Genomic DNA, 9,453 nt, shown 5'->3' on the forward strand with positions numbered 1-9,453 from the left:
CTGTAATATTGTGACATATTATTAGAACTTAAAATAATAGTTTTCTATTTGAATATACTTTAAAAATAATAATTTATTCCTGTGATGCAAAGCTGAATTTTCAGCATCATTACTCCAGCCTTCAGTGTCACATGTAACATCCAGTCTATCACATGATCATTTAGAAATCATTCAAATATTCTGATTTATTATGAGTGTTGGAAACAGTTCTTCTGCCTAATATATTTGATGAATAAAAGGTTAAAAAGAACTGCATTTATTCAAAAAAAAAATCTAATAATATATATTCTAATAATATATTTTCTTTACTATCACTTTTGATCAATTTAACACATCCTTGATGAATAAAAGTATTGATTTTATAAAAAAAAAAAAAAGAAATAAAGAAAAAAAATTACTGACCCCAAATTACTGACCAGTAGTGTATATTGTTATTACAAAATATTTGTATATTTTAAAAACATAGTTTTTTTTTTTTTTTTTTTTACTTTTTATTCATCAAAGTATCCTAAAAAAGTATCACATGTTCTGAAAAAATATTAAGCAGCAGAACTGTTTCCAACCTCATCATATTAGAATGATTTCTAAAGGATCATGTGATAATGATCCTAAAAATTCAGCTTTGCATCACAGAAATAAATGATAATTTAAAGTATAATACATTTAAAAACAATTATTTTAAATTGTAATAATATATGTATGTATGTATATATATATATATATATATATATATATATATATGTGTGTGTGTGTGTGTGTGTGTGTGTGTGTTAATTTTGGAAAAATTTACTTTCTAGATAATGGTGAAACATAAAACACCTGGCATATACGTATGAACAGCTACAGCTCTAGCCTCTTGTTTTCAGATTGAGATTGAAGTTGAATGGATGAGAGATGAAGGAGTAGTAAAGTTTGAGTCCAAAGTAGTATTTGCTGTGAGGGCATAAGACACTTCAGGTAAAGGCACAGTGAGATGGACAGCTATCCCCGCAGCTAGGATGAGAAGAGCTGCGAGGCTGGTCAGACCCCTCCTGAGGATCAGCTGAGCGGTAGATAGCAGAACTGCAGGCTTTTCCTCCGCGTGTGGCTCCTCGTCCTGATCATTCAAGTTCATGGTCATGTACTCATCCCCATTCTGAGAGCAGACAAGACATCAAAGCTCAGTTTTCAGAAATGTTTTGTGTTAACACAGTAAAAGTCAACAGACGTACCTCTCCGTGCCTCGCTGTGAGACTATGCGGAGTTGACACTGGAGACATTTGACTCTTTCCAGCCCTTTCCACTGCCTGAAATGTTATGGATGTGCCATACATCATGTCATATAGTTGATGGGAACAGATATTAATTAAAAGCTTGATTTTGTTTGAAATTGCACTTGCATTTCTGAAAGGAAATAACTGTAAGCTACTGTAGTGCAAGCTACAGTAGACATTGTTTTATCAAACTCACATTCAATCTGGCTCCTTTTTAGTATGTAAAAGTCTCTTTTCATAATCTGATCATGATAAGCATAATCAAGTCTCATCCTACATTTTTTCCTCACTGAATATGTTTCACTTAAAATTTATGGAAGTAAAATGGACTGTGAATTGCAATTATTTTTGACTAAATGTTTTTAAACATTTACCACATTTTTAAAGATATACCTCTTTGGTCACTCTGTCCCAGTTGAGCTTAAAAATGACTGCAATGAAAAAACTGGACTGCACACATACACAGATGAGAAGTCCCAGCCAAAAGCCTGTGAAAGCAAGAGAGGACATTGCTGTAGGACAGCTGTTATCTTATTACAGAATTGTTTTAATGAATGCTGCTCTGGGTGCTCCAGATGCATTAATGCAATTCCCCAGGGATCAGTACTGTGTCCAACTGATGTTCTCTATGTTCTTCAACCTAATGAAATTATGATTTAGAAACCAGATGCTAACATGGTGAGAGAGCATGACAAGGTCACAGAATATCAATAAGTACAATGAGTGAACATTTCTTTGAATTGTTAATAAGATCACAGTATAAAAAAATGGAGGAAGACAAACCAACAACGTCTAATTTCGCAGCAAACATGAGAGAGGTGCCAAGTGGAAGTCCAATGCAGTAATAGCCAAAGAAATTAGCTACAGCTGCTATCTTCTGCTGCCCTGAACCCAACAGAATACCCATGCTGACACACTTGAGGAGAGAATAAACATACATTTAGACATTTACATTTATGCACATACATATGCTTTTATCTCAAGTGTTTACCCGAGGAGCAAAACTTTAATACATATTTTTTTTTTTACTCCACTGGCAACTAAGTTGTTAAAATTATTGAAATTGTTAAAATAATTTACCAATAGGGTGAGAAAATTATCTTTACATTCAAAATATGTTCTCCATTATCCATTATATATGATTTGTTTGCTGACTTGCTGTATATATTATGATTTTTTTTTTTTTCTATAAATAAATTTTAACTAGCAAATTTCACAAATGGCAAGTAACACATTGAATTAAACATTATGTTTTTAGGTAGAAAGACTGAAATAATATTTTATTTTAATCTTGTTTTAATTAAAACTTTGTAATCATTATACTTTTTTAACTGTAAAACAAACATAATGATTTTAAGAAAAAAAAAAAAAAAGCATTTGGAAAAGACAGCCCTCTAAAACCATGCATAAAAAAATCACTTGGCAATTCTTCTGAAAAAAGTAACAGCAATGTAAAGTACTCACAACAAGACCATCAAAGAACTGAAGCACACAATAGACGTTTAAGAGTTTGGAGACGAGCACCACAATATGCCTACAAAATAAGACACAATCATTAGTACAGTACTGTTTAAAGAACATCTCTACTGCAGGTCTGATTTGTAAAACAAATACTTACCCGTCTGATGTAAATAAGAAACCAATCACAGTTTTTGTCGATGCAAGTACAAGACCTTGCAAAATTGCCAAGGCAGCTGCATCCAAATGATAAAGGAAAAGAAATATGACATGTCGGACACAAACAGACAATGAAAGATGAATGTGCCTCAAAAGAATATGACTGTGTGTAAACCTGTGCAGATGAGGGACACCTTGCAGGTGCGAATTGCTCCAGCTGTATCTCCAGCTCCAAGTGCATTACCCACACGCACACACGCTGCACCTTGAATCCCTAATGGAAACTGTCATGGAAAATACATAAATTTAATTTTTTTTTTTATGTTTTGAAAGAGGTCTCTTATGGTCACCAAGGACTCATTTATTTGATTTTAAAAAATACAGTATTATATATATATATATATATATATATATATATATATATATATATATATATATATATATATATATATATATATATATATATATATATATATGTCATTTATTCCTGTGATGGTAAAGTTAATTTTACACTTCAGCAGCCATTACTCCAGTCTTCAGTGTCACATGAGTCTTCAGAAAACATTCTATTGTTTTGATTCTCAATAAACTTTTCTTATTATTATCAATTCTGAAAGCAATTATGCAGTTATGATTCTTTGATAAGTAGAAGGTTCAAAATAACAGCATTTATTTAAAACAGAAATATAAAAAAAATTGTAACTGTCACTTTTTGTCCATTTAATATCTCTGTGCTAATCAAAAGCATCAATTTATATAAATAAATAAATAATAATAATAATAAAAAAGATTATTAATAAATAAATCAAATCTTGCTGGCCCCCAAAACTTTTTAACCATGTGTGTAAACCTGTTCATTATTAATCAGTTCTCTAATAAATTTCATATACTTTATTTATCTGGTAATGCATCAGGCAAATCATTGTTTGACCAGGGACATAGTGGGAAAAGGGAGCATCTGTTATATTCCTGCAGGAACTTTATAATTGGGTAAATATTCCGGCTTAAATTACCATGTAGTTTATAAAAGCCAGCATAATGACTGCATGTTGAGCTGCCAGATCCAGTTCCCCTAGCATGCCTGAAAGAGACGGATATAAGGGAATGCATTTGACAGTATAATAATGTTACATTAAAGTGGTCTCTTCTTTGTTAAAGCTTTTACACAAGCATTTTCTTTTGTCCGGAAGCAATCCTGCATGAAAAACCATCTGAGGCTAAAATTAATAACCTTAAACCACATTAAGCACTACATCCAAACAGATATTTTAATTGGAGGCCATTCTTCATGACTAGGCCTAATAAAATGCATAACTCAATTCCATTTTATAGCCAGTGGTTTCCGAGTATTAAAACAAAGGTTTGTTTTTGACTTTAGTCTTTAGAAAGCACCTGCTAAGAATCCTCCAACCTCATAAATCCACCACTCAAAGCAAAGCATCATGGTGCTGGGGATGGCCAGTTTCATATATCCATCCCACTCCTGCAGAGAGTCACACGACCAGCCTGTGGAGGAAAGAGAAAGATTTCACATTTATTATCCATTTATTAAACATTGTCGTGAAGTTTATCGGCAAGTTTAACTAGCTAGTTAGCTCACCTCCCCATGTTTCAACATGGAGCTTCTTCCAACGAATATATAAATAGAGGAAAACACAAATATAGAGCTGAGATATGGTGTTGGCAGCAGCAGATCCACTGAAATACAAAATACAGAAAATACATAACTGTAAAACTGATACAGTAGTTGTAATGTCCTTGTATGGATTCAAACTAAAATAAGTGTAGTTGTTATAACAATAATAATAATATCACAGCATGATTATGATTTTCTTGCAACCCTATATAGGATAAATAGTGTATGAACAACTTACAGACACAATATGATCAGTTTCATATGGAAGCCTAAAATCCGCCACTTACGAAAATTACACTTAGGTCACAGAAGAATAATGAATAATGAAATTGAAATTGTGACATACTAGGTTGAGAATATCATCGTAAATATGAGATAAAAATATATATTTGGTTATTTTTATTTGTGAGGTTTTGACTTATATCATCATTTAAAGTCATAATTTCAAATTCTACAATCAAAACTTTTAAGGTAAGAATTTTGGCTTCATCTCATAAATATTAGCTACTTTATGACTAACCAAAGCATGATTTTTCATGTCGCGGATATCTGAGCAAGACAAATTAATTGCGTTTCGCTGAATGAATAAATGAATGAATGAATGAATCAGTGTTTTGAACTAATCACTTAAGTAAATGAAGCAATGACTCACTCATCAACATTTCAGAAATAATTGGTTGATTAATGATTCAGTGAATTGTAATTAGTAGAATTAGTAAATTACTAAAACAACAGCATTGTATGTAAATGAGTGACAGTCCTTCAAACTTACTATAACCCAAGGTCCAACCAGTTCAGAAGGATGTAGTTTGTCAACACATTTGCAATGTTGGCTGCAATGGCTGCATACATCTGAGGCAGAATCACTCCCTACAGGCCCAAAACCGGTCACTGTTAAAGCATCCTTTGGATCTACAGTCACTGCTGTGACATTACATTGAGTGACACGTATGAAGCCACATTTATAAGTCACACTATATCATGCAGCGAGAAAATCTCAGCCAATAAAGATCATACTCTAACAGTTGGAGGCTGATTGTGATACAGGTCTTAAGATCTTGCATGCAACAATGCTTTTGAAGAGCTCAGCTAAGGTGCTTATCTGACAAAAAAAGATTGCATACCTGGTTTTGGAGATAGGCTACTTGCAGCTGATGCAAAAACATAGCCTGTGTGAAAAGAGAGATAATGGAAAACTCTGCTGGTTGAAGACGGGGTGTGTATATATGTATCATATTTCAAGCTATATCATGTAAATTATGTGTCTGTGATGGTAAGAGGAAAAATATGCTATTTTTTATAACTCACTGGAACTGCTGGCAGGTAACAAACCACATAGAGTTGTGCTATTCTGAAAAGAAGCACATTTGTAACTTTGATATAGAGGACAAGGCACCATAAATGATTTAAAAAATAGAGCTTAGAATAGAGTTATCATTCAGCAAAGCAAATCTGCTGTGCAGTTCCATTTCCATCTTGGCTTGCATCTAAATTGATTATTAGAATGTGTGTCTGTGCACAATATAATGCCTCATTTAACAACATTGTCAACATTTATTTAGGAAGGAGCATTGCAAAATATGTTTGCTGGAGATAGGGAGGACTGTCATTATCAGACACTATCTTTTTTGTTCAATCCTTGGGGATCTATAACTTTACACTACCATGAATAAATATTGCTCTTTTTTTGGTTCTAGTCAAGATTATTTATTCATTCTAAAACAGGGGTCTTCCTTTGTGGGAAGTCGTGGCCTAGAGAGTTTGACTCCTAACCCTAGGGTTGTGGGTTCGAGTTTCGGGCCAGCAATACCACGACTTAGGTGCCCTAGAGCAAGGCACCAAACCCCCAACTGTTCCCCGGGCACCGCAGCATAAATGACTGCTCACTGCTACAGGTGTGTGTTCACTGCTGTGTGTGTGCACTGTGTGGATGGGTTAAATGCAAAGCACGAATTCTGAGTATGGGTCACAATGTTGTTCCATTCTTGTCTAATACAGGCTTCTAGTTGCTCATCTGTCTTAGGTCTTCTATGTTGCATCTTCCTCTTTATGATGCGCCAAATGTTTTCTATTGGTAAAAGATCTGGACTGCATGCTGGCCCTTTCAGTACTCGGATCCTTCTTCTACGCAGCCATGATGTTGTAATTTATGCAGTTTGTAGTCTGGCATTGTAAGGTTTTCCCTGAAAGAGACGACATCTGGATGGGAGCATATGTAGTTCTAGAACTTGATTAATACCTTTCAGCATTGATGGTGCCTTTCCAGATGTGTAAGATGCCCATGCCACACGCACTCATGCAACCCCATAACATCAGAGATGCAGGCTCTGAACTGAGCGCTGATAACAACTTGGAGTGTCCTTGTCCTCTTTAGTCCGGATGACATGGCGTCCCAGTTTTCCAAAAAGAACTTCAAATTTTGATTAATCTCACCACAGAACAGTTTTCCACTTTACCACAGTCCATTTTAAATGAGCCTTGGCCCAGAGAAAACGCCTGTGCTTCTGGATCATGTTTAGATATGGCTTCTTTTTTGACCTATAGAGTTTTAGCCGACAATGGTGAATGGAACAGTGGATTGTGTTCACCAACAATGTTTTCTGGAAGTATTACTGAGCCCATGTTGTGATTTCCATTACAGTAGCATTCCTGTATGTAATGCAGGGCAGTCTAAGGGCCCGAAGATCACGGGCATCCAGGATGGTTTTCCGGCCTTGACCCTTACGAACAGAGATTGTTCCAGATTCTCTGAATCTTTGCATGATATTATGCACTGTAAATGATGATAACTTCAAACACTTTGCAATTTTTCTCTGAGAAACTCCTTTCTGATATTCCTCCACTATTTTTCGCCCTAGCATTGGGGGAATTGGTGATCCTCTGCCCATCTTGACTTCTGAGAGACACTCTGAGAGGCTCTTTTTATACCCAATCATGTCGCCAATTGACCTACATACAGTAATACTTTAAGTTGCAAATTGGTCCTCCAGCTGTTCCTTATAAGTACATTTAACTTTTCCAGTCTCTTATTGCTACCTGTCCCAACTTTTTTGGAATGTGTAGCTCTCATGAAATCCAAAATGAGCCAATATTTGGCATGACATTTAAAAAGGTTTCACTTTCAACATTTGATATGTTATCTATATTCTATTGTAAATCAAATATAGGTTTATGAGATTTGTAAATTATTTAATTACTTTTTACTCACAATTTGTACAGTGTACCAACTTTTTGGAAATGGGTTTGTATTACATGCAATTATATAATCTAATGAACAAGAAGACAAAAATATTTTAATTCATTATTTTTTTATTTTTTGCAGTGAATCACCTGGCCACCTCTGGATCTTGACCTAGCAGAAGGAGGAGGGGCTGGGTGTTAATGAGCAGAGCCCAACAGGGCAAACAGAAGAGCAGGAGGATCAGGACACTTCTCTGCAAGATCATGCCAACACGGTGCAGATTCTTCCCACCAAAGGTCTGACAAGGACATGAAGCCAGAACTCAGACACAACACTTGAAATTTATACTGTATTCCTAAAATGTCCCATATGGTAAAAAATTCTGAATTTCAGCAGAACGTTATGTATTTCATATTTCATTGTAGGAGATCCAGAGGGGTCCAATTCTTTATTTAACTTTTTTCTTCTTCTCCTAATTCAGTTGAGGTTTAACTTAAATTATGAATCTTAGCTCTCTGTTATGGTCTCAGGCTATTGGACTCACTTTATATCCATACATATTTTCATACCTGAGAGATAAGGGTGTCAGCAGCCAGTGCAAGACCTCCACCTGTAGCTGCAGTTGTTATGTTTATTGTCTGATAAATCAGAATAACAAGCATCAGCTACTTCTCATTCGTCCTCTGAACTACTTCAATACACAAGCTTCAAAAACAAAGGCTTAAGATAAGCTCAAACCCCCTGATGGCTGAACTTTTACAATACTGTGCCAACATTTGCCTTATTTGCCTTAAATATATATATATATATATATATATTATTATTATTTTTTATACCACAAAACAAACAATATGTAATACTCCAGAGAAACAATAAGCAGAGTGAAATAAACTCACAGCTGAGGCCATTCCATAACCAGCGAGCACACTGTTTCCCAGGCGACCGCAAAACATTGTTATGACAAATGGTAGGAGATAATTCAGAATGCGCGAAGCAACCTGGAATGACAACCTGAGAATTCTTAGTGGATGAGAAGTATTTGAGAGCAATGAGCTACAGTATATGGAGGAAATAGTGACAGCTCTTTGCCCTTCTGGTTTGCAGATTCATTATTTGCCACTTGAGTTGATATTAATATAAAACTTCCAAAGTTTACAATATGAATACATATTTTATATTGATGTTCATATATGAATGTAAATGTGAGAAAGAAGCTGAGTTCATACCAGGGGTCCAGTCATGCGCAGGATGTGGTAAAGCTCCTGTCTATATACTAGAGGGATGCAACGTCTCACGGATCCACAGCAAAAAAGCTTGGAACTAGGCTCCATTGATAAAGCTTCAGTCCTTGTATTTGAAACATCCATGATCTCCTTAGACCTGATCTGCAGTGAAGCCAGAGACACGGCAGGGGACGGTCCCGCTGCTGCAGCTGTGCTGCTAACAGGTCAATGTGGCAAAGTTACACCATCTTAAAAGCTTACTGATTAGGTGAAGCCTCTCTCAATACTTCTATGAGTGGAAGTGTTGAAATCTGCAACCAGCTGACCTAAGTACAATAGAGACCTTTACTTCTTGAGAATGGTTACAAGATGGGAATTTGAGGAATATTTTTTCCTTCAGGATTTCTATTAAGTAAAAGCAACTTTTACTCCCTCCAAAAACAGAACCATCTGGCTGAGGCCAGCCTAAAAAGACGATCAGTACAGGTGACAGGCCACTGCTGCATATCGTCACAAAAGCTTATCATTTTAACGTGTTTTTAA

At 35.3% G+C, this 9,453-nt stretch overlaps 1 protein-coding gene across 2 annotated transcripts; it reads right to left on the reverse strand.

Annotated features, from left to right (window-relative positions):
* Positions 1 to 746: 746 nt before the first annotated feature.
* On the reverse strand, positions 747 to 9,168 carry LOC113058506 (multidrug and toxin extrusion protein 1-like). 2 transcript variants are annotated; one of them, XM_026226457.1, is made up of 17 exons: positions 8,914 to 9,168; positions 8,584 to 8,685; positions 8,257 to 8,325; positions 7,837 to 7,985; positions 5,815 to 5,857; positions 5,631 to 5,675; positions 5,279 to 5,376; positions 4,471 to 4,568; positions 4,263 to 4,376; positions 3,884 to 3,951; positions 3,046 to 3,154; positions 2,872 to 2,947; positions 2,718 to 2,787; positions 2,037 to 2,169; positions 1,647 to 1,741; positions 1,212 to 1,286; positions 747 to 1,135 (listed from the first exon to the last, which is right to left on the reverse strand). In XM_026226457.1, exons 1-17 carry the CDS (start codon positions 9,052 to 9,054, stop codon positions 863 to 865), a joined length of 1,758 nt encoding a protein of 585 aa, XP_026082242.1. In that variant the 5' UTR covers positions 9,055 to 9,168; the 3' UTR covers positions 747 to 862. The 2 variants fall into 2 exon arrangements, with proteins under 2 accessions (XP_026082242.1, XP_026082243.1); XM_026226458.1 differs by having other exon boundaries at positions 8,584 to 8,698; positions 8,914 to 9,055.
* Positions 9,169 to 9,453: the final 285 nt, after the last annotated feature.

Source organism: Carassius auratus, chromosome 40, assembly GCF_003368295.1.
Source record: "Carassius auratus strain Wakin chromosome 40, ASM336829v1, whole genome shotgun sequence".
Taxonomy (NCBI): domain Eukaryota; kingdom Metazoa; phylum Chordata; class Actinopteri; order Cypriniformes; family Cyprinidae; genus Carassius; species Carassius auratus.

Bases quoted from the DNA above. Each gene is read 5' to 3' on its own strand.
- LOC113058506 (XM_026226457.1), bottom strand. From the start codon at position 9,054: ATGGATGTTTCAAATACAAGGACTGAAGCTTTATCAATGGAGCCTAGT. The intron at 8,326-8,583 runs GTGAGTTTATTT...CTGATTTATCAG, and splicing joins GTTATGGAATGGCCTCAGCT to ACAATAAACATAACAACTGC. The intron at 2,948-3,045 runs GTTTACACACAG...ATTTGGATGCAG, and splicing joins GGTGTCCCTCATCTGCACAG to CTGCCTTGGCAATTTTGCAA.